The sequence below is a fragment of the Entelurus aequoreus genome, linkage group LG10, assembly GCF_033978785.1.
Source record: "Entelurus aequoreus isolate RoL-2023_Sb linkage group LG10, RoL_Eaeq_v1.1, whole genome shotgun sequence".
Taxonomy (NCBI): Eukaryota; Metazoa; Chordata; class Actinopteri; order Syngnathiformes; family Syngnathidae; genus Entelurus; species Entelurus aequoreus.
In genome coordinates, this window is record NC_084740.1 from 11,283,319 (window position 1) to 11,310,018 (window position 26,700).

The 26,700-nt window shown below is 39.7% G+C and overlaps 1 protein-coding gene across 1 annotated transcript; it reads left to right on the forward strand.

The window, feature by feature from the left end:
* Positions 1-7,065: 7,065 nt before the first annotated feature.
* si:ch211-261a10.5 (potassium channel subfamily K member 13) lies at positions 7,066-20,655 on the forward strand. The gene is made up of 2 exons (XM_062062037.1): positions 7,066-7,936; positions 19,581-20,655. Exons 1-2 carry the CDS (start codon positions 7,603-7,605, stop codon positions 20,249-20,251), a joined length of 1,005 nt encoding a protein of 334 aa, XP_061918021.1. The 5' UTR covers positions 7,066-7,602; the 3' UTR covers positions 20,252-20,655.
* Positions 20,656-26,700: the final 6,045 nt, after the last annotated feature.

The following is a 26,700-nucleotide window of genomic DNA, read 5'->3' on the forward strand; positions in this document are numbered from 1 at the left end:
ACAAATGCACCATCTAATGAAGTCTGTTCAATTAGGCCAGGGGTCGGCAACCCAAAATGTTGAAAGAGCCATATTGGACCAAAAATACAAAAACAAATCTGTCTGGAGCCGCAAAAAGTTAAAAGCCATATTACATACAGATAGTGTGTCATGAGATATAAATTGAATTAAGATGACTTAAAGGAAGCTAAATTACCTCAAATATAGCTACAAACGAGGCATAATGATGCAATATGTACATATAGATAGCCTAAATAGCATGTTAGCATCGATTAGCTTGCAGTCATGCAGTGACCAAATATGTCTGATTAGCACTCCACACAAGTCAATAACATCAACAAAACTCACCTTTGTGCATTGATGCACAACGTTAAAAGTTTAGTGGACAAAATGAGACGGAAAAAGAAGTGGCATAAAACACGTCCTAGAAAGTCGGAGAAAGTTATACATGTAAACAAACTATGGTGAGTTCAAGGACCGCCAAAATTAGTAGGACAAAACGGCGCTCGCCAAATACTCGAATCAGTGAAGCATGTTTAATATAAACAGTGTGCTTTATAACGATTAGGGAGGGTTGTGTCATGTTTGTCCTCCAAAAGAAACCATATTAAAACAAAAAAAATGTTTTCCCCTCATCTTCTTCGATTTTTCATACATTGTTGAAAAAGCTCCAGAGAGCCACTAGGGCGGCGCTAAAGAGCCGCATGCGGCTCTAGAGCCGCGGGTTGCCGACCCCTGAATTAGGCTGACTATATTGTGAAATCCCAAAAAGAGGACACATATATGCGTGCCAAGGCGGGCAGCACGCCAAGGCCGGGACTAGGTGAAAATTTGCCAATGATACTCGAACTTGCTTTATAAATAATATATTTATTTAAATAAAGCATTTTTTCTCCTCTGTTGACAACAGTGTTGGCGCTAGAAATTTTCAAAATGGGGTCCCAGGGACCCCATCAAGTCATAAAAATGGGGTCCCACAGTAAATTTTTGGGGCACCACTTTTTTGTAAGCGTTTTGAAAACAAATGACAAATGTATGCATTATCCTGTTATATCACACATTCTATATTGTGTTTTGGAAAAAGGTTGTCATAAACGTTACTTAATTCATTTTAAAAATTAATACAAAAGAAAACAAATGTGTAAGCATATGTAAATGTATTCAGTTATAAAAATTCATTCACTTTCTTCTTTTCTTCATGGATCTGAACTTTACCGCTGCTGGTAGTTTTTTCTATGTTTTTATTTAATAAGTTGTAGGTGTTTTATTTCAGTATAAAAGTATAAAAAGTGTTTTGCTTCGGTCATGAAATGATGATAATGGTGTGCCAGGGCATACATACATTTTATATTTAACGCTTAAATATCTGGAGTCTACATCAATTTCAGATCTATTCCTCATTTCAAAATGTTTTTTTTTTTATGTTGTCTTTTTATTTGTTTGTTTTCCGCCCTTTTTTGTCAAACAACTATGTTTTTTATGGCAAAAAACACAAAATATGCAAAATCTTCCACCAAAAATAGTATTCAAAGTGGAATATTTGATGTGAAGTAATGGGAACCTTGGATAGGTCAATAATTCATAATAACATTGATTTTGATTCAATATCATGTTTTGAGCAATGACAGTTTGAAAGAAAAAAAAAACAGCTTTGTTTTATTAGTCAACATTGCAACTTTTTCTAAATTACATTGAACCTTTAAGCTTTTTTATTTCACTTTTGTTATGTTTTTGTTTATTTTAATAGTATTTTTAGAATGTGCCGTGGGCCTTTAAAACATTAGCTGTGGGCCGCAAATGGTAAAATCTGCGTCCTTTCTGATTTCAATGCGTTAAAAAGACACAAAAAGTCTGTTAACGGCAACACTGGTTGACAGTATAACAAAATAAGTCACACTTATATTCTGTAACATTCACAGTTTTGGAAAAAAGTGCAGAGGTAGAAATATTCAAATTAACCTCTTGTATATAATCTAAACTTAAATAATGCCTCAAAACAAGTTAATTAAATTTAATCAAAAAACAGCAAACGAGCTCTCGCCCTGCACAGCTGTTTTGTGCTTTGTAGTGTGGATATGGGCTTGTAGATCGTTGGCCCCTTTATTTGCCACATATCGTTCCTGATTTGCACACAGTGTATTCTGCTTCCCATGTGTCACGGCCAGGGCGAAAACACAAATACTTTTTCCGCAAATCATCCGTGAAGTTGCATTTACGTTTCGGCATTTCTTGTTTTCATGTCTGTCTCTCCACTCACTAGTTCTCTCGCTCTGTGTCTCTGCCCCTCCCTCACAAATGTTTCTGCGTGCGCACGCCTTCACAGTTTGTTTTGTTTAACCCCTTCTTAACCCTGAACGTACATTTGAGGCATTTAAGAAACCCCGCCCGGACACCCCGGACAGCCCCGCAAAAGAGGACATGTCCGGGGAAAAGAGGACGTATGGTCAGTGTAGTTCAATATCATTGGGTGAACTGTTCTTTTCATCTTCTTTTGTATTTTTTATGGCGGTTGGCAAGCAACCTTCTGGTGTGCATTACCGCCACCTACTGTAATGGAGTGTGGACAGAGGTGGAGCCCTACTCTATATTCTTTTATTTAATCCAGTGTTTTTTAGATATGTGTATATTGCTTTATATCCTATGTGTTCTGAGTTCAATCCTAATATATCTTCCACTGCTAACCTAATATTCTCTTTCGCTAACTTACTTTCCAGTATTTCCCTTTCTCTATTGTATTTCCTACAATGTATTAAAACATGTCCTACACTTTCTATCTGATGGCAAGAATCACACAGTCCTGTAGTATGTTTCCCTATCAATTACAATGAACTATTTAGACATGTATGTCCTAATCTCATTCTAGTAATAATGTCTTCTTCCTTCCTATTTCTATTGCCTCCTCTCATTACACCTACTCTCCTCTGGACTTTGTAATACTCTACCTTTTCTTTCCTTATTCCAATTATCCTGCCACTTTTTATTGTGTTCTATCTTAATTATGTTCTTCACTTCTTCTTTACTGTGCTTAATCTCCATGTTTACTTCTGTTTTAGTGGTTGCTTGTTTTGCGTATCTATCAGCTAATTCATTCCCCACAACTCCTACATGAGAAGGAACCCAAAGAAATGTTACCACACCTCCCGCTTTATTTATTCGGAACTAAATCGTGTCTTGTTTTTGATGCTATGTTTTTGATGCTAATCAATGCACTGCTGGATGTTCTTTTCAGTATAATTTTTATAATTTTTTTATTATGTACATAGTGTCAATTCAAAGCATACCATTTTCTCTCCAAAATGCCCAATAAAGTAGAGTGTCTGCCCTGAGATAGATAGATAGATAGATAGATAGATAGATAGATAGATAGATAGATAGATAGATAGATAGATAGATAGATAGATAGATAGATAGATAGATAGATAGATAGATAGATAGATAGATAGTACTTTATTGATTTCTTCAGGAGAGTTCCTTCAGGAAAATTTAAATTCCAGCAGCAGTGTACAGAATTGAGAACAAATTTAAAAACTAAATAATGGGGGTATAAATGGAAATAAAATATAACAATAAGAATACAAATAACCACCTCCAAAAACATGCACCTGGGGATAGGTTGATTGTCAACACTAAATTGGCCCTAGCGTGTGAATGTGAGTGTGAATGTTGTCTGTCTATCTGTGTTGGCCCTGTGAGGAGGTGGCGACTTGTCCAGGGTGTACCCCGCCTTCCACCCGAATGTTGCTGAGATAGGCTCCAGCATCTCCCGCGACCCCGAAAGGGACAAGCGGTAGAAAATGGATCAATGGATGGATACTCACACGTGTGCATGCACGCACACACAAAACGCACACGAAGTTGCACACATTCCAAGAGAAAAGGCGAGCAGCACTTAGAGAGCGTTTTTCCTTTTTCCCGCAGCTTATAAACATGTAACTTATTTTTTATCACTTTATCATGCTATACATATCGACTCTATTTATAGTTATTAATCTAGGTTCTTATTTGTTCGATTATTTATATATATATATATATATATATATATATATATATATATATATATATATATATATATATATATATATATATATATATATATATATATATATATATATATATATATATATATATATATATATAAAAGCTTATAAAAGCGCTATTTATATATATAAATGTACAAGTATATCTTCAGTCTACATTTTATTCATATCTAATTTCAATACTCCCACAATATCTGGCGCATGCATTAGTTTATTCAATTTTGCATTAAATGATTCCTTCTGATTTCTTCCGGCCTTCTTATTTCTTCATCTATTTTGAAACATTTCTCTCACGCCTCACCTCCATCGTCTTTTGGCGTCTTTCACCTGCCAGCATCCTATATTTTATATTTTTACTTATTTTTATTTTTACACAATTTGTACCTGGAAAGATACACACTTAAAAAAACAAAAATAGTCTGCAGCGATCTACCGCCAATGGCCTACGCTGACAGCATGAAAACCATGTTTTTTCGACATTATGGACAATTTGGTATTAATACAACAGGTTTGTCCTTTACTTTTGTTTAGCGGCCGCGGTGAGAGTATGTCAACCTCTGACAGCCAGAAAATGGCGGAAGTCAGTCACTCGGTTCGATCAAAAATCCTGGTCCTCACATCCACCTCCAGATCATGTCAGGGTCACCAAATTGTCGACGTATTCGTTTAATCTGGAACCAGAAGATGTTTAAAGAGGACATGATGCATAAACTTAAAATCAGAAATATTTAATCCCTATTGGATACAATTCTAATACAATTTGTCTGAGCGCTTTCTTTCCCTAGTAGCATTCAATACGCCGACTTACACAGGGCGATACAATATATATCACAATGTATGAATATGTAATGAGGTGTCTGCTTCCAGTCGTGGAATCTTCCTCTTGTGACGACCGGGTCGCAGGGATGCGGGTGTTCGTTCTCTCAGGGATGCAGACGGGCTTCGGACACAGCTTGCAGGTACAAAAATGATTTATTTAAGAAATAACTAATACTGGAAACAAACAAAAACGTGCTCATAGCACTTAAAGGCCTACTGAAAGCCACTACTACCGACCACGCAGTCTGATAGTTTATATATCAATGATGAAATCTTAACATTATAACACATGCCAATACGGCCGGGTTAACTTATAAAGTGACATTTTAAATTTGCCGCTAAACTTCCGGTTCGAAACGCCTCTGAGGATGACGTATGCGCGTGACGTAGCCCGGCGAACACGGGTATGCCTTCCACATTGAAGCCAATACGAAAAAGCTCTGTTTTCATTTCATAATTCCACAGTATTCTGGACATCTGTGTTCGTGAATCTGTTGCAATCATGTTCATTGCATTATGGAGAAGGAAGCTGAGCAAGCAAAGAAGAAAGTTGTCGGTGCGAAATGGACGTATTTTTCGAACGTAGTCAGCAACAACAGTACACAGCCGGCGCTTCTTTGTTTACATTCCCGAAAGATGCAGTCAAGATGGAAGAACTCGGATAACAGAGACTCTAACCAGGAGGACTTTTGACTTCGATACACAGACGCCTGTAGAGAACTGGGACAACACAGACTCTTACCAGGATTACTTTGATTTGGATGACAAAGACGCAGACGTGCTACTGTGAGTATGCAGCTTTGGCTTCTAAACATTTGATCGCTTGATCTTTTTTAAAATATATAAGCTTTATGAACCTTGGGTTAGGTGAACGGTCTTTTGGGCTGAGTGATTGTGTGTGTTGATCAGGTGTTTGAATTGTATTGGCGTGTTCTATGGAGCTAGGAGCTAGCATAGGAGCTAGGAGCTAGCATAACAAACACGCAGGTGTTTTTATGCAGGATTAATTTGTGGCATATTAAATATAAGCCTGGTTGTGTTGTGGCTAATAGAGTATATATATGTCTTGTGTTTATTTACTGTTGTAGTCATTCCCAGCTGAATATCAGGTCACCCCCGGCTCTCACAGCATCTTCCCTATCTGAATAGCTTCAACTCCCCACTAGTCCTTCACTTGCACTTTACTCATCCACAAATCTTTCATCCTCGCTCAAATTAATGGGGAAATTGTCGCTTTCTCGGTCCGAATCTCTCTCACTTCATGCGGCCATCATTGTAAACAATAGGGAACTTTGCGTATATGTTCAACTGACTACGTCACGCTACTTCCGGTAGGTGCAAGCCTTTTTTTTATCAGATACCAAAAGTTGCAATCTTTATCGTCGTTGTTCTATACTAAATCCTTTCAGCAAAAATATGGCAATATCGCGAAATGATCAAGTATGACACATAGAATAGATCTGCTATCCCCGTTTAAATAAAAAAAATTCATTTCAGTAGGCCTTTAAAGCAGAAACTAAAGGAGCCAGCGTGGGAGCTAGAGTAAACACTAAACATACAGAGCCTTTAGCGTGGGAGCTAAAAGGTTACCAGAGCAAGAACAAAAGTCGTCAACTGTTGTGAGGAAACAAACTACGAAGCCAGACCGACTGGCTGGGGAGGCAGGCTTTAAATAATAATATCAGTGATGACCAACAGGTGCGTGTCAGGAACCCCTGCGGCAGGTGAAAGTAATAAGTTGCTATGGCAACAAACACAGAGGTGAATAAACCGGAACTAGAATGAGACCAAGACTAACAGAAAAACATAAGTGACTCGAAAACCCAAACAGAACATGATCCGCACAGCGGATCACAACACTTCTGCCTTCTTCTTCCTGGACTCCGACTTCATATCTGGTGTTGTCCTTCAGACTTCGGCAAAGAAGCCACGTCAACAGTGGCAAGAATGTGGAAGATAAAAGTTTGTGCGTGGACATGAACTTGGACCCAGTTTCAACTGAAACTCAGAACATATGATTAGTTACACTGCCTATTCTAAGCATATCTATACTAAACATTTCTTAATCACTTCATTATCCTAATTATATCTCAACATAATATATCCCAACAAGACTCAGTATTTTAAAAAAAGCTAATTAATAAGCTATTAAGACTTATTAAGATATTAGTAAGCCAGAAACATTTGAAATTCTTCATAGGTCCCCTTTAAAGAAACAGCTGCTCCATTGTTAATATTGTTAAAGCAACTAAGTCTGAAGGCCCTGGACAGATTGTATAAAGATGGCAGCATGAAAAAACGAAATCTGACATGAAATCCCCTCCTCTGACGTAGTTAGTCAGTCAACCAAACTGTTTTTGCCTTCTCTCCTGTTCTTAAATATTAAAAGCCCTCCCCAGAACGCCCTGCTGAGATTTGTTAGCATCTTACTGCAAAATGAGGTTGTGCAAGTGAGCCTAATGTTATCTATTATTGTGTGCGCTCTGTGTGGGAGAGTGGCAGACTATATGTTTATAGACATAACATGTTTGTGGCCCATAAAGGCAAAGTAAAGACTCATTATTGAGCCGGTGATAAGCAGTAGCCTACACACATCGTTAAAGTCCATCTGCTGCTCATAATTGGTGAGGGGATTGCTGCTTTGTAAGTATCTGTCATTCAATACAGAATATTGTTATTTTATCTATTTTAACACCATGTCTCCTTTTCCAGCACACAGAGAAAAGCCATCTATAAACTTTTATCAATGCCGTTGAAGAAGACAGATTCCTGGTGTGGCTGTCCATCCCCGGACACGACTCGCTTCGCCCTCCTCGGCGTGCTCATTGCCCTTTACATGCTGGCTGGCGCCGTCTTATTTTCTTCTTTGGAGAGATCAGCAGAAATGTTGAGCCACCAGCTTTGGGAGAAGAGGCTAAGGGACTTCACCGGCGAGCACAATATCAGTTACCAGGATCTAAATTCCCTTCTGCGCCACTACGAGGAGGCCAGGACGGCGGGCATCCGTGCAGAACGAGGCAGAGCCCTGTGGGACATCCCGGGAGCTTTCTACTTTGTGGGGACTGTGGTGTCCACCATTGGTGAGTAAAGACCATCAGCATATTAACAGACATTAATGAATGATTTGGGTAATTGCACATCAGTATGTTTTGACATAAAGGTGCAGATGTTCACTTTTCATTGACGAGGTTGTTCAAAAATAGGGCATTTACTATTTTTTTTCTGTAGAATCCATGTTCAGTGGCTTCAAAGTATAACTGTAAATATATCTCTCATTTCCAGTACTCTGGTGATAATCCCTTGCCAAATCCTTCCCTAGAACACAGGATTTTTTTCTGCAGAATCCATGTTCAGTGGCTTCAAAGTATAACTGTAAATATATTTCTCGTTTCCAGTACTCGGGTGATAATTCCTTGCCAAATCATTCCCTAGAACAGGGTTCCCCAGCTTTTTTTCTACTAGGGACCAGTTTAATGTATGCATTATTTTCACGGACCGGCTTTCTACTTGTGGCAGATAAAAACAGCAAAAAAATGAGCATGAAAAAAAATCTGGTGCATTAACATTTTATATGTCCATTAATGTGCATTGTCCAATGTACTATAACAAAGGAGTTATATTAACAAGCTTATTGGTGTGTGTAGTGGGACAGGCGAAAGTTAAGTCGGAGAAAATGCGGTAGTTTATAAATTAATTAATGTTTCTGTGCGGCCCGGTGGCAAATGTGTCACGGACCGGTACCGGTCCCCGGACCGGTGGTTGGGGACCACTGCCCTAGAACACAGGATTTTTTTCTGCAGAATCCATGTTCCAGTGGCTTCAAAGTATTACTGTAAATATATCTCTCATTTTCAGTACTCGGATGACAATCCCTTGCCAAATCATTCCCTAGAACACAGGATTTGTTTCTGCAGAATCCATGTTCAGTGGCTTCAAAGTATTACTGTCAATATATCTCTCATTTTCAGTACTCGGGTGACAATCCCTTGCCAAATCATTCCCTCGAACACAGGTGTCAAACACAAGGCCAGGGGGCCAGATGTGGCCCGCCACATCATTTTATATGGCCTGCGTAGAAATAATATGTGTCAAAAATGAACATAATTTTTTTACTATATGTATTAGTTTTTCCCATTTTGACAACTATATATATATATATATATATATATATATATATATATATATATATATATATATATATATATATATATATATATATATATATATATATATACATATATACATATATATATATATATATATATATATATATATATATATATATATATATATATATATATATATATATATATATTTACTGCATTTGCATACATTTTAAACTTGAATATTATCCAATATTGCAACAACGTTGGAAAAATAAAATAAACACATAAACATCTGCTTGACTTAGGATTCCATAGAAAGTTATCCTTCTAATTGTACACTGTAAAAATGGCCATATGTTTTACGGAGGTTTTTACAGCTTACAGTATTACTGTAAATTGAAAAAACTCTACCACTGCTTTTTACGGTAAAATTCGGATGACTGAGCAGGCGTTTTTATTTTTACCGCAAAATCTACGGTTGTCGTCTTTAGACTTAGACTTAGACAAACTTTAATGATCCACAAGGGAAATTGTTCAACACAGTAGCTCAGTTACAATGATGGAAAGGACAATGCAGGTATAAATAGACTAATATAGCTATAAAAAAATCTAACATATATACGAATATATACATAATATGTGTACATAGTAATTTATAAACAGATATATTATATTATGTCTATAACATATATACAATATAAACCAATGACCATGTACAATATTACAGTATATACAGTCTATATGACAGCAGCAGCATAAAATAGAGAGTAGGTCCAGCAGGAAATAGAAAATAGACATTATAAACAAAGAGAAGTAGCTAACATGTCAGGTGTCAGGTAATAGGCAGATGTCATCTATTGCTGTATGGTGAGTGATTATACAGCTGGATGGAGTGTGGAATGAAGGAGTTCTTGAATCGCACAGAGTTGAAGGAGCCTGTTGGAGTATGAACTCCGCTGTCCCTTAATGGTCAGGTGGAGTGGATGGGCAGGATTGTCTATGATGGCCAGCAGTTTGTCCAGTGACCTCCTGTCCCTCACTGACACAAACGCCTCCAATTGCGTGCCAATAGTTTGGCCGGCTTTCCGGATCAGATTATCAATCCGGTTTGAGTCCCTTTTGCTGGTGCTGCTCCCCCAACAAACCACTGCAAAGCACAGTGCACTGGCCACAACAGACTGATAAAATATCTCCAACAGCTTGCTGCACACATTGAATGACCTAAGCTTCCTCAGGAAAAAGAGTCTGCTCATGCCCTTCTTGTAAACAGCTTTGCAGTTGTCCTTCCAGTCCAGTCTGCTGTTCAAGTGGACCCCCAGGTACTTGTACTGCTCCACTACTGCCACCTCCCGGCCCTGGATCTTGATGGGCTCCACCGGGGTCACTCTCTTCCTGAAGTCGATGACCAGCTCCTTGGTCTTGTCCACATTAAGGACCAGATGGTTCGCCTGAGACCACTCCACAAAGTCAGCGATCAGTGTCCTGTACTCCAATTCCCGTCCCTCTCCGATACACCCGACCACAGCAGAGTCGTCAGAGTATTTCTGCAGGTGGCAGGACCTGGAACTATACTGGAAGTCTGAGGTGTACAGTGTGAACAGGAAAGGAGACAGGACGGTCCCCTGTGGAGCACCTACACCACTGACCACAGTATCCGACACGGAGCTCCCCAGTCGCACAAACTGGGGCCTGGCAGACAAGTAATCAGTGATCCAGGAGACAATGGATGAACTGACACCCATCCTGAGCAACTTGTCACTCATCAGAATTGGCTGAATGGTGTTAAAGGCACTGGAGAAATCAAAAAACATGATCCTCACAGTGCCCTTCCCACCATCCAGGTGAGAGTGAGCATGATGCAGCAGGTAGATAACAGCATCGTCCACTCCTACATGGGGCTGATATGCAAACTGTAGAGGATCCAGGGAAGGAGCCACCAGTGGCCTCAGCTGATCCAGCACAAGTCTCTCGAGGACATTCATGACCTGGGACGTCAGGGCTACAGGTCTGAAGTCATTTGAGCTCGATGGGATGGGCTTCTTGGGCACCGGCCCTATGCAGGATGTTTTCCATAGCACTGGTATCCGTTCTAGCTTCAGACTCAGGTTGAAGATGGAGTGCAGGATCCCAGTTAGCTGAGCAGCGCAAGTCTTCAGGACCCAGGGGTTGACTCGGTCAGGGCCTGCTGACTTAGCTGGATTGACTTTCTCCAGCTGCCGTCTTACAAGTCCAGGTGTTAGACACACCGGGCTGGCTTTCTCAGTGGGGGTGGAAGTGGGGGAGAGGAGAGGGGGGAAAAAAACGGCTGTGGCAGGTAAAAGAGAAGGAGGGGGAGGTGGAGGTGTGAGAACAGGAGTAGTGGGGGGGAGGGCCAGTAAGGGGTGCGTTGCTAAATCTGTTGAAAAACAAATTCAGCTCGTTGGCTCTATCTGCACCCCCATCCAGCAGTTTGGCTTTATTGTTGAAGCCTGTGATGGCCTTCATACCCTTCCAAACCTCATGAGTGTTGTTTTGTTGGAGTTTAGCTTCAAGCTTCCTTCTATAGGCATCTTTCCCTTCTTGAAGATTAACTTTGAGCTGCCACTGAATCCTCTTCAACTCGTCCCGATCACCGGATCTGAAGGCTCGCTTCTTTTTATTTAGCAGCACCTTTAGCTGGCTGGTGATCCAGGGCTTGTTATTTGGGTAACAGTGGACAGTTTTTGTCGGGATGATGGAGTCCTCACAAAAATGTATGTAGTCAGTGATGCAGTCTGTGATTTTGTTGATATCTGTCCCGTGAGGCTTACAGAGTACTTCCCAGTCACTTTACAGTGTATTATTGTAAATAGAAAAACGGTACCACATTTTTTTACGGCAGCTCAGTAGCCAGAATAAAAGATAAAACAGGGTTACTGTTTTTCCATTTACAGCAGGGGTGCCCACAGTTTTTCAGCAGAAGAGCTACTTTTTAAATGACCAAGTTGAGGTGCTCTACCTCATCCTCATATATTATAATATATTACTATATATATATATATATATATATATATATATATATATATATATATATATATATATATATATATATATATATATATATATATATATATATATATATATAGTAATATATATATATATATATATATATATATATATATATATATATATATATATATATATATATATAGTATATATATATATATATATATATATATATATATATATATATATATATATATATATATATATATATATATATATATACCTACATACATACACACATACACAAATATGTATATACATACATACATATATAATTTTTATATTTTCATATATACAGTATATATTAATTTAATAATACAACAGATGACTTTTGTTAACATGTTAAATGTGTTTAATAAAAATACAAGCATGTTTAACACATATAGATTCCTTTCTTTCATACAGACAAAAATATAAGTTGGTGTATTACCTGATTCTGATGACTTGCATTGATTGGAATCAGACATGATTCACAATAGTGCTGATAACATTTTCGAGTTAACATTGTGGAGGATAAATAAAGTACTCCTTTCTGTCCTATACCACATATGGTTGGTTTTGGGCATTTTATTTGTCCGGCTTACATACTCTGTTTTATACACTTTACAAGAAATACATTGAAGGCAAACTCCGTTGCTGGCTTGTGTGCGCTAGCTTTCTGAGACTCTTATTTTGTTAGCGCAGGCAGGATGGAGCAGCACTTTTATTGAGAAGACAGGAACTGTGCGGTCGGTCCTTCGGCTCTTGACGGCAGGTACAAAGCCAGAGTCTGTTGAAATAAAAAATGCCGGTCGTTTTTTCTTCATACTGAGCTTGCAGCAGCCATTGTGCCTCGGGTGCCGTAAATGTCCAAAAAGTGACATCATAGTGAAGATTGATGATCGCTATTTTTTTAGTGCTATTTTTTTAAATGCCTGATCTACCGGTAGTTCCCGATCGACCTAATGGGCACCGCTGACTTACAGAACCATGTTGTAAAAAACACTGTAAAATTTACAGTAAAATTCTGGCGACTAAGCGGCCATTTTCCCCGTTAAAAACAGTAGTACTGTTTTTCCATTTATCGTAATATTTTGTAAAAAAACAAAACAAAAAAAACAACACTGTATATTTTATAGTAAGATTCTGGTGACTGAGTTGCCAGTTTTTACTATAAACTCTACAGATTTGTATTTACAGTGAACATAAAATATATATAACAATCAAATGCATTGGCAAATGTATTAGATATTCACTGTTACAGGGGGCCTTTTGAGGGCAGCCATAACCGCTATGTGGCCCTCAATGAAAACGAGTTTGACACCTTTGCCCTAGAACAGGGGTGTCAAACGTATGGCCCGCGGGCCGGAATCAGGCCCACGAACAGGTTTTATCCGACCCGCGGGATGAGTTGAGTTGAGTTGAGTTGAGTTGAGTTGAGTTTGAGTTTATTTCGAACATGCAAGCTTACAACATGATACATCACAATTTCCAGTTTCTCTTTTCAACATGTTCGAAAAGGAGTAGGAAGAAGCAGAGCTTATTTAATCCTACCCCTTTTCTTTACATAACCGTTGCAAAACTTTTTGTTCACTTCCTGTTCACAATTTTTTCACAATAAACTCCATAAGTAATCACAATAAAAATAAATAAATAAATAATAGTAAGAATGTAATAATAATAATCGGTGAAGTAAGTCATATTTCATATGATGAGATAAGTAAGATTACTTTAAGAATGAATGAATGGATGGATGAAATAAATTGAGAGTTTGCTAAGTATAAAAATTATCCGAAATTTTTGAATGAAAGGAACCTCTGTTCTAAATGTGTCCATTAGATGTCGCAATAGCTATTCTTTGTATCTTTTTAGATTAGGTTACATATGTAAAAAAAATATATAAACCACGTGATGTTAGTGCACCAGTCGAGGAAAATGAGCAAACTACATAAATAACATCCTGTAATTTGATTTTGATATTATTTATTTATCTTGATCGATTGAAAATGAACACCAATGAGTTGACTGATGAACATTATCACATCATTTATTCGGAAAATATAAATAACAACAAATAAATTATCAACCGCAACATGTACTGTAAGTGTAAAAAAACAAAACAACATTATGATTTGTACATTTTCAGAATGTGCTTGTTCTATTTTTAAACAAAGAAAACAATCTGAAGTTGTCTTTATTTTTAAGTTATCGTGCCGTGATTTTACCCGTCCGGCCCACTTGGGCGTAGATTTTTCTCCATGTGGCCCCCGATCTAAAATGAGTTTGACACCCCTGCCCTAGAAGAAAGAATATATATTATTTGCCGTTCAGTCAACACCCTTCCACACTAGTGCAAATCTATAGATGTTACACTCAATTGATGATTAAATAATACATTAGATAATAAATAATTATTGTTTTGAGCCTGACTGTACGGCAATCTGAGACTATAATCGTTTTAGTCGTGCCCACAAGTTCAGTTCAACTACAGTCCAGGATCGATATTTCCGCGGCTTTTACAAGGGGCAAAGATGAAAATCAAACCAATTTCATTACAGGCAATCCATTTACAGCCTTGTGACTATTTCCATTATCTTTATGTTGCTGCGGAAACTAAGACACAGACCCCATTAAGTGAGGATCAATTCCTCTTTTTATTGCAACGTCCGTGTTTACTGACATTTAAATGATGGAACTGTCTCGGATTTGTGACATTTGATCGTTCACATTAGTCACGGCGCGTCAAACAATTTGCTTTGTGGAGGAAGTATTCCAGGATCTAATGGCTTACTTCAACAATATAGTAGTTCTTAATACTTTTAATTACGTCTCACAGCAGTTTATTTTGAAGTGTGTTGTTCAAAATGTATGTTTAAAAGTCATTATAATAAACATGCTCTTTTGTGTGTCTGTAGCTTTAATGCTAATGAGATGTGTTTGTCCATGCTTGTCTCTGATAGAGTGTGGCTCCAAGAAGCACTACTGTGCACTTTACTTTTTGAATAAACCGTAGATCCCTGCTGTTCATTATATATATAGACACATGCGCAAAATCCCTAAAAAGGGCCTATTTTTCTTTCCCTCAAAGATTTCTCTAACTTTTTTTTGTCAGTGTTGGGGCTAAAAATGCCTGAATTTGTGGCAGCTTTTACAGAACGTTGCGGAAAAAGTTGATTGAAACATTTTAAGGCGTATTGTTGTGATTCCATGAATTTGTTATCAATGTTTTACGTGTTCCTGGAAACCTTAACTTCAAAAAGCACAGGATTTATACAAAAAATGGAAAACAAATACACTGTGTGTTAGACTTCGACAAACTTTATTTATCCACAAGGGAAATTGTTCCACACAGTAGCTCAGTTACAAAGGATGGGAAGGGTAAAGATGGAAAAGATAATGCACACAAGGGCACAAAAAGAGGGGGGAAACAAAAGGTATAAAGTAAAGTAATAATGTACCATTGTAGCAATATAAAATATATATGTAATATTTACGTATTATATATACAGTATATAACATATACTGATATATTATATTATTATTTTATATTATATTTTTATTGTTTATATGTTTTTATTGTTGATGTTTTACTCATTTTATATTACACAGACTTAAATGTTGACACTAGATGGCAGTAAAATCACATAAAGTACTTAGAGCCTATTGACAAATTATTGTACTGTTTTTTTTTTTTAAATAATGAGTACAATTTTAATAATTGTAACCATAGAAAGAAACACCACCAATTTGGTTGAGGTTATTACCACACGTCAACATCTCTGTCATGCAAATGCAGTCTCTTGGCAATGTCAACATTGTAAATGAAAATATGTTCTTAATTGCCTTACCCTGGAAAAATAAAGGTTAAATATATGTGAATTAAGAAGTGAATGATTTTAAACTATAGTACCCCAGAAATCCAAGCTCGGTAGGCAGGAAAAGTAAGTAAGTTTGATGGCAAACGTCGTTTGAGCAATATAGAGTTGATATATTATTACACGTTGCTGCGTCTGCTTTGTCTTCACACAAAACAAACATAAGTTTTGATTAGACAGTTAACAAGATTGGACAGCATGTGCTTGGAAATTGCGTAATTCGCAGAGATTTGTTGAATTTTTGTAAACTGGCACGATCGCAGACATAAATAAATACTGAAGAGACTGTTTTTTTGATACTCTAAATGTGTTTAATAACTACTATTTTTAATTATGAACCACGTTATTCATTCAGTTTTACACACGAAAAAAAGCAATTACAGGCATACTGTATAGTAAATGTTACGCAACTTTGATTTGTCAAAGCGTAAATTGAATGGCGTCAAAACAGTGTTACAATACTCTGAGTCCACACGTGCACAAACATTTTATGAGCGCGCATTTTGGCACTGTTTTGACTCCATACAATTGAAGTGTGAGACAGGGCTCTTTGTTGGATTCATAGCTGCAGCACTTTATTATTCCCCCCCCGCAGATAGCGCCATCAAACCACTTTCTATATAAGGTGTAACATTAGAAAAAACATTTATTTATATTTTGTTTACTTAAACACAGAAATTAAATATGCAAATATGCAGGGGAGCCAATTACAAACACTCGAATAGACATGGAACTACTGTACACTGCAACTCTGTACTTGTCCAAGGTAATAGATGCCATATATTCAGGAATTCTGGGCCCCATGCAGGGCCGGTTCTAGGCAAGCATACCTGTATATGAGGGGCAGTCAGAATTGTGAAGTGGGCATCATGTGTACACGCTGCTCCATCATGCTCTAGCACTTTTCTCTGTGCTATTACAGTAGTAACATTGCCTTCTTCCTAGAATTTGGTTGGTCGCTACAGTATAGGCCTAATTTACTAAGATCCTAATACCACGCACTATACAGCGTGAACAATCTATAAAATAGCATGTACTATTAGTGGGCTTGTTGCATGTGATTTACTAAGACTGCGTGTACAATTGTAAAGTGGTGCAGACCGCCTTATTTAAATGAGGATTTTCCATGTACTATACGGCAGTGTTCCCCAACCACCGGGCCGCACAAGAAATTTAAAAAAATATATATATATTTATATATATATATATATTTTTTTAATTAAATCAAAATAAAAAACTAAAGATACACTTACAATTAGTGCACCAACCCAAAAAACCTCCCTCCCCCATTTACACTCATTCACACTCATTCGCACAAAAGGGTTGTTTCCTTCTGTTATTAATATTCTGGTTCCTACATTATATATCAATATAGATCAATACAGTCTGCAGGGATACAGTCCGTAAGCACACATGATTGTATTTTTTTATGACAAAAACCTTTTTTTTTTAAATACCATACACCCCCCCCCCCTCCTCCATCCCCGGTCCGTGGGACAAATTTTCAAGCGTTGACCGGTCCGCAGTTACAAAAAGGTTGGGGACCACTGCTATACGGGGCATCACTGCACATTCATGTTATCATGCTCCTACCTGTGGCGTTTTGCTATGTTTTCAAACATTCAGGAGACATGTACCACTTTTTATGGGCATTTTTGAAGCAATCGTGCAGTACATCTACATTGATGCCATTTATTTATTTATTTATTTATTTTACCGGCTGCACTTACTCTGCTTAATACGCAAAAATGCATACTTCAAGAAGATTTTTTTTCATACAAGAAATATTTTAATGATTTATATTTTAGGTGCAAACATTATAAAAAAATACTAAAGGACACCAAAATACATAAATTGAATTTGTTTTAAACAGCCCCTTAAAGGGGAAATGCACTTTTTGGGGAATTTTGCCTATCGTTCACAATCAGTTTGAAAAACATGTCGACAGATGGATTTTTTTTAATGCATTCTAAATATTAAATACACGTAACTAAAAGTCTGCTTACAGAGGAGCCAATGGGAGCTCCACTATTTCGCCCATAAAATTTGACAAATAACCATTTAAAAAGCGCCAACAATACTCAATTTACATTTCTTGATTTGAATATTAACTAAGTATTAGTGATAAAGCTATTTAAGCGCTAATACAGACAAACTATTTATAGCGGCGACGTGATCACGTCCTGTGTGAATGTTTACATCATCCAGTGGTCTGCTGCTTTCTCGCTTCCCTGCTCGCTGTAAGTTTATTCTAGATCATAAATCACGCTTTTTACCTGGACAAAAGGTATCTGAGAATATAATCCGACAAGTTGGTACACATTGACCCTTATTTAAAACCTGGAACTGGCGAGAACAACCTGAAAAGCGCTTGTTTCCCCCTTCGCAAGAATTATGAGACATTCTTCATCTAAATGGGAATATATGAACATCCTAGCAGTCGGCATCCAAATGACAGCAGACGTTGTACAGTAAGTGATGTTTTACTATGTTTGTTGGCTCTCACGAAGTCTGCAGTTAGCAGAAATCAGTGATGAAGAAAAAAAAAAAAGCAAACGTAAAAACGTTTCTTAAATTGATGCGCCGCGTATGCTTAAAATCAATCAATCATCAATCAAAGTTTACTTATATAGCCCTAAATCACGAGTGTCTCAAAGGGCTGCACAAGCCACAACGACATCCTCGGCTCAGATCCCCCATCAGGGAAAGACAAAACTCAACCCAATGGGATGACAATGAGAAACCTTGGAGGGGACTGCAGATGTGGGAACACCCCCACACCCCTCGCCGGGCGACCGGTGCAATGGACATCGAGTGGATCTACCATAATATTGTGAGAGTCCAGTCCATAGTGGATCTAACATAATAGTGTGAGAGTCCAGTCCATAGTGGATCTACCATAATATTGTGAGAGTCCAGTCCATAGTGGATCTAACATAATAGTGTGAAAGTCCAGTCCATAGTGGATCTAACATAATATTGTGAGAGTCCAGTCCATAGTGGATCTAACATAATAGTGTGAAAGTCCAGTCCATAGTGGATCTAACATAATAGTGTGAGAGTCCAGTCCATAGTAGATCTAACATAATATTGTGAGAGTCCAGTCCATAGTGGGGCCAGCAGGAGATCATCTTTAGTGGAGACAAGTCAGCTGCGCAGAGACGTCCCCAACTGATGCACAGATGAGTGGTAGAGCAGAAAAGAAACGGCAGATCAACTGGTCTAAAGGGGGGGGGGGGCGGGGGGGGGGGTCTATTTAAAGGCTACAGTATACAAATGAGTTTTAAGATGGGACTTAAATGCTTCTACTGAGGTAGCATCTCTAACTGTTACCGGGAGGGCATTCCAGAGTACTGGAGCCCGAATAGAAAACGCTCTATAGCCCGCAAAAAAAATTTGGGCTCTGGGAATCACTAATAAGCCGGAGTTCTTTGAACGCAGATTTCTTGCCGGTACATATGGTACAATACAATCAGCAAGATAGGATGGAGCTAGACCGTGTAGTATTTTATACGCCAGTTTAGGCGTAATATGATCAAACTTCTTTGTTCTTGTCAAAAGTCTAGCAGCCGCATTTTGTACCAACTGTATGAGAACAGCACTCATCATATGTACAGGTAATGCATGTGCATTGGTATCGGCAGATCTCACTCATGGATGATCGGTATCAGAATCGGTAGCATAAATCCCTGATCGGAACATCCCTAATTTAATAACACATTGTTGTTGTTTTCTAATAGGATTTGGAATGACGGCCCCATCCACGACAGCAGGGAAGGTCTTGCTTGTTTTCTACGGCTTGTTCGGCTGCTCGGCCGCCGTGCTCTTTTTCAACCTCTTCCTGGAGCGAGTCGTCACGCTGCTGAGCCTCCTGTTAAACCGGTGCCACTCCAAGACCTTCCAACACAACCGACTGGAGGCAAGAGTCGGCGGAGTTGGCCCCGAGAAAGACGAATGGAAGCCGTCCACCTACCAAGTGACTCTGATCCTATTCGCTGTCGTCATGGCCGTCGCCTGCAGCGCTGCCTCTCTCTACTCGGCCATGGAGGGCTGGACTTACTCGGAGTCGCTCTACTTCTGCTTTGTGGCCTTCAGCACAGTGGGCTTCGGAGACTTTGTGAGCGACCAGAGGAAGCAACATGAGGAGATCCGAGCCTACCAGGTGGCAAACTGCGTCCTGATGCTGCTGGGTGTGTGCTGCACGTACTCTCTCTTTAACACGATCTCCACGATGGTCGGACAAGGACTGGACTGCATGATGGCGACACTAGCTAGGATGTGTGGTCCTTTCTGCCTTTGCAAGCTGAGACTTAGCTGTCTGTCTGACTGTGGATCACCTACATGCTGTCCTCGTGTTCCTGATGCAAGTGATGAATGCCACTGTGATGGAGCAAAAGTGGAAACCATGTAGACCTGAGACCAGTGATCCTCAAACGCCTAAGAATCACTTAATTTAGTCGGTGCATGTGACCTCGGGGAACATGTTTTTTTTTTGCCGTATCAGAATATGATGAAGCGTATGTAGCACTTGGCTTCACCGTAACTACGATGGGAGACGGGAAAAGACTGGTGTGTTGTTTCCTTTAAAGGCCTACTGAAACCCACTACTACCGACCACGCAGTCTGATAGTTTATATATCAATGATGAAATCTTAACATTGCAACAACACATGCCAATACGGCCGGGTTAACTTATAAAGTGCAATTTTAAATTTCCCGCTAAACTTCTGGTTGAAAACGTCTATGTATGATGACGTATGCGCGTGACGTCAATAGTTAAATGGAAGTATTCGGACACCATTGAATCCAATACAAAAAAGCTCTGTTTTCATCTCAAAATTCCACAGTATTCTGGACATCTGTGTTGGTGAATCTTTTGCAATTTGTTTAATGAACAATGAAGACTGCAAAGAAGAAAGTTGTAGGTGGGATCGGTGTATTAGCGTCTGGCTGTAGCAACACAACCAGGAGGACTTTGACTTGGATAGCAGACGCGCTATCCGACGCTAGCCGCCGACCGCACGGATGATCGGGTGAAGTCCTTCGTCCTTCCGTCGATCGCTGGAACGCAGGTGAGCACGGGTGTTGATGAGCAGATGAGGGCTGGCTGGCGTAGGTGGAGCGCTAATGTTTTTATCATAGCTCTGTGAGGTCCCGTTGCTAAGTTAGCTTCAATGGCGTCGTTGGCAACAGCATTGTTAAGCTTCGCCAAGCTGGAAAGCATTAACCGTGTATTTACAGGTCCATGGTTTAATAGTATTGTTGATTTTCTGTCTATCCTTCCAGTCAGGGGTTTATTTCTTCTGTTTCTATCTGCATTTAAGCACGATGCTATCACGTTAGCTCCGTAGCTAAAGTGCTTCGCCGATGTATTGTCGTGGAGATAAAAGTCACTGTGAATGTCCATTTCGCGTTCTCGACTCTCATTTTCAAGAGGATATAGTATCCGAGGTGGTTTAAAATACAAATCCGTGATCCACAATAGAAAAAGGAGAGAGCGTGGAATCCAATGAGCCAGCTTGTACCTAAGTTACGGTCAGAGCGAAAAAAGATGCATCCTGCACTGCACTCTAGTCCTTCACTCTCACGTTCCTCATCCACGAATCTTTCGTCCTGGCTCAAATTAATGGGGTAATCGTCGCTTTCTCGGTCCGAATCGCTCTCGCTGCTGGTGTAAACAATGGGGAAATGTGAGGAGCCTTTCAACCTGCGACGTCACGCTACTTCCGGTACAGGCAAGGCTATTTTTTATCAGCGACCAAAAGTTGCAAACTTTATCGTCGATGTTCTCTACTAAATCCTTTCAAAAATATGGCAATATCGCGAAATGATCAAGTATGACACATAGAATGGATCTGCTATCCCCGTTTAAATAAAAAAAAATCATTTCAGTAGGCCTTTAAGGTTAACAAGCTTACATTGTTATGCAGAGGAATAGGTACAACAATTTTATAGACAAGTTATACTAATGTCACGGGGGAGAGTGGCGGGGGCCTAAAATATGTCCTTCTTCCGAGGCAGAGAAAATATTTGAGACTTAATTAAACATTCAAACACAGTGTTACTGTTCAAACTGTAAATGGTAAATAGGTTATACTTGTATATAGCGCTTTTCTACCTTTTTAAGGAACTCAAAGCGCTTTGACACTATTTCCACATTCACCCATTCATTCACACACTGATGGCGGGAGCTGCCATGCAAGGCGCTAACCAGGACCCATCAGGAGCAAGGGTGAAGTGTCTTGCTCAAGGACACAACGGACATGACTAGGATGGTAGAAGGTGGGGATTGAACCAGGAACCCTCAGGTTGCTGGCATAGCCACTCGCCCTAATGCGCCACGCCGTCCCTTGTGTGAAATGTCAATCAATCATCACAGGTGTGAATGTTGAAGGGACCCCACTCTTACCGGTTTCCATCTGTGTCCGTGTGTGTGTGTGTGTGTGTGTGTGTGTGTGTGTGTGTGTGTGTGTGTGTGTGTGTGTGTGTGTGTGTGTGTGTGTGTGTGTGTGTGTGTGTGTGTGTGTGTGTGTGTGTGTGTGTGTGTTAGCCTGCACCAGTGCATTAAAATAAATGCACAGCTCCAGCATGAATCACAAACTCATTCATCAGTCAGGTCTCAATTTTCCATGTTTTGTGCTCGTATTAAAACATCATTCTCCTTCTATGCCACATCAATATGGAATGCACTCCCAACAGGTGTAAAAGAAAGTGCATCTCTATCCTCCTTCAAAACCTCACTAAAAGAACACCTCCAGGCAACTTCAACCCTAAACTAACACCCTCCCTTCCACATCCTACCTCCCCGGATTGTAAATAATCAAAGGTAAATAATCAAATGTATATACTTTGATGATTAACTTGTGTGATGACTGTATTATGCTGATAGTATATATTTGTACCATGAATTGATTAACGTGGACCCCGAATTAAACAAGTTGAAAAACGTATTCGGGTGTTACCATTTAGTGGTCAATTGTACGGAATATGTACTGTACTGTGCAATCTATTAATAAAAGTTTCAATCAATCAATCAATCAATCGAAGAACCGGAAACAAGGAAGAATACTGTACAGCACGGGTTCTTAACCTTTTTGACCTCAGGGCCCAACTTTTCCAAAACACAGGGGCCCGGAGCCCACTGAAATCAGCTTGGGTCGGCTGATTGGAAAAATAAGAACAAAAAATGTGTTTACATTCAATTTGTTTTGCTAAATTAATCTAAATAATAATATATGTTTCTTAACTAAACTGTCAATATGTCATGATCCGTGGGCCGGATCATGTTTTTGTGTTTTCTGTTAGTTTTGGACTCCTTTTGTTATTGCTTGTGCACCTGTGAGTTTGTTTCGTCACCATGGTTACTTATTATTTTCACCTGCCACTTGTGTTCCCGACGCGCACCTGTTTGCCATCACTGACACTATTTAAACCTGCCTTTTTGTTCACTCGTCCTGTTCTCCTTGTTTGCGGTAAGCATCAGTCACGTTTTCTGTATTCTTGTTCCAGACTCTTGTGCTAGTGTTAGCCTTAGCTTCCCGTGCGTTCGGCACGCTTTTCTGTTGCTTGTTTTCTGTTTGGCTATGATTTATGTTAATTAAACCATCTCTTACCTTCACGTTTTTGTCCGGAGTGTTCGTGTTGTATTGGAGGAACGATCCCGCATAAATATGCGACCCCCACGAGACAGAAGGAGAACAGCATACAGTTCTTCCGCCACGAACTTCGAGAAGCTGGATTTAGGTAGGCTGACCATACGTCCTCTTTTCCCCGGACATGTCCTCTTTTGAGGGCGTGTCCGGGGTGTCCGGGCGGGGTTTTTTAAATGCCTCAAATGTCCGGCATTTTGAATTAGGGTTGCGTGTCTTTTCATTGTACGTCCAGGGTTTGTCACGGCCAGGGAACCTCATCTGTTCGTCCTGACGAACGCACCTCGGGACACCAGCTGCAGTCATTTACCGGCAATCTGCACACTTGCCTGTAAGGAAGGAGCTGTATACATAATAAATCTTTGTATATACTGCCCTCTGGTGTCTGAGCCGTCACCTCCCTTAGTCCAACTACGACAGGGTAACTTAAACAAACCAAACTGAAGGTGTGCGCACGCAGAAAAATTTGTGAGGGAGGGGCAGAGACACAGAGGAGAGAGCTAGTGAGTGAATTCGGAGACCATACTTGCCAACCTTCCCGTTTTTAGTGGAAGACTCCCGGTATTCAGCGCCTCTCCCGGCAGACAAGAGACCGACAAACATGCCGAAACGTAAATGCAATTTCACGGAGGATTTGCGAAAAAAGTATTCGTGTTTTCGTACTGGCCGTGACACATGGGAAGCAGAATGCACCGTGTGCAAAGCAGGAACGTAAATAAAGGGGCTAAAGATCTACAAGCCCATATTGACACCAAAAAGCACAAAACAGCTGTGCAGGGCGAGAGCTCGTCTACTAAATTGACAGAGTACTTTGTGCGACCTGGAAAAGGAGATGACGTTGTAAACGCAGCAGAGGGTGTTTTAGCATTCCACACAGTCAAACACCATAACAGTTACAGGTCGATGGATTGCACCAGTGCTTTGCTGAAAAAAGCATTCCCAGACTCAGACACGGCAAAAAAAGTTTTCAAGTGCACGCACCAAAACAGAGGCGATTGTCAACAGTGTTATAGCGCCCCACAGCATCGACATTGCGCTAGAGACGCTCAAAGAAATAAAGTACTGTGGCATCGCTACAGATGGGAGTAACCATGGTGCAGTGAAAATATTCCCAATCATAATCCAGTATTTTGACTGGAAGAAAGGTGGTGTACAATCAACATTGCTTGAGGTCAAAGACACACCTAATGAGACAGCGGACACCATTGCAAACTTGTTGATTGAAACACTGAGAAAAAATAATTTGTGAGAAAAATGTATAGCATTTACTGGTGACAACTGCAACACAAACTTCGGAGGAATCAGACGTGATGAAGGGGGGAAGAATGTGTATGCAAATTTGAAGAAGCTGCTCCAGAATAAGACGCTGATCGGTGTGGGTTGCCCAGCACACATAATGAACAATTGTGTCCATCATGGTGCAGACACACTTGATATTGAAATTAAGAATATCATGTTCAAAATCTACCAGTACTTCCACATTTACACTGTGCGCACGGAGAGTTTGAAGGAGTACTGTGACTTTGTAGATGTTGAATACAGAAAGCTCCTTTCCCACAGCAAGACACGATGGCTGTCATTATTCCCTGGAATCGAGAGGCTGCTGCAGATGTTTCCGGCATTAAAGGGATATTTTATGTCACAGGAAAAAACACCTGTAATGATCAAGAGGTTTTTTGAAAATGAATTCAGTGAAATTTACATCTGGCACATGCATTCACTCATGTGTGTGTTCCACTCACCCATTAAAGAAATGGAAAAGGAAAATAATTCCATTGTTGAAGTCAATCAATCAATCAATCAATCAATCAATGTTTATTTATATAGCCCTAAATCACAAGTGTCTCAAAGGGCTGTACAAGCCACAACGACATCCTCGGTACAGAGCCCACATACGGGCAAGGAAAAACTCACCCCAGTGGGACGTCGGTGAATGACTATGAGAAACCTTGGAGAGGACCGCATATGTGGGTAACCCCCCCCCCCCCTCTAGGGGAGACCGAAAGCAACGGATGTCGAGTGGGTCTGACATAACATTGTGAAAGTCCAGTCCACAGTGGATCCAACACATCAGCGGGAGTCCAGTCCACAGCGGGGCCAACAGGAAACCATCCCGAGCGGAGACGGGTCAGCAGCGCAGAGATGTCCCCAACCGATGCACAGGCTAGTGGTCCACCCGGGGTCCCGGCTCTGGACAGCCAGCACTTCATCCATGGCCACCGGACCTATGCAACTCCCCCTCGCAAGGGACAGGGGAGAAGAGGAGAGAAGAAAAGAAACGGCAGATCAACTGGTCTAAAAAAGGGGGGGGTCTATTTAAAGGCTAGATTATACAAATGAGTTTTAAGATGGGACTTAAATGCTTCTACTGAGGTAGCATCTCTAACTGTTACCGGGAGGGCATTCCAGAGTACTGGAGCCCGAATAGAAAACGCTCTATAGCCCGCAGACTTTTTTTTGGCTCTGGGAATCACTAATAAGCCGGAGTTCTTTGAACGCAGATTTCTTGTCGGGACATATGGTACAATACAATCGGCGAGATAGGCTGGAGCTAAACCGTGTAGTATTTTATACGTAAGTAGTAAAACCTTAAAGTCGCATCTTAAGTGCACAGGAAGCCAGTGCAGGTGAGCCAGTATAGGCGTAATATGATCAAACTTTCTTGTTTTTGTCAAAAGCCTTGCAGCCGCATTTTGTGCCAACTGTAATCTTTTAATGCTAGACATAGGGAGGCCCGAAAATAATACGTTACAGTAATCGAGACGAGACGTAACGAACGCATGAATAATGATCTCAGCGTCGCTAGTGGACAAGATGGAACAAATTTTAGCGATATTACGGAGATGAAAGAAGGCCGTTCTAGTAACACTCTTAATGTGTGACTCAAACGAGAGAGTTGGGTCGAAGATAATACCCAGATTCTTTACCGAGTCTCCTTGTTTAATTGTTTGGTTGTCAAATGTTAAGGTGGTATTATTAAATAGAAGAAACGCAATACACTACTTCTCCTTTTTTTTGTTTTAAATGTTGACTCTGCATTATTTTTTTTACAGAAGCCTAAAATAATTGGCTCAGAAATGCTACCTCTGTTTTTGTTGTTTTAACTGATTTGTGAAATACTCTTCACCTATGGTGTATTCTCTGAAAACATCTGTTTTTGTTTCAAATGTTTTGAGGCATTATTTATATTTTTTACATTAGAATGGTCCAC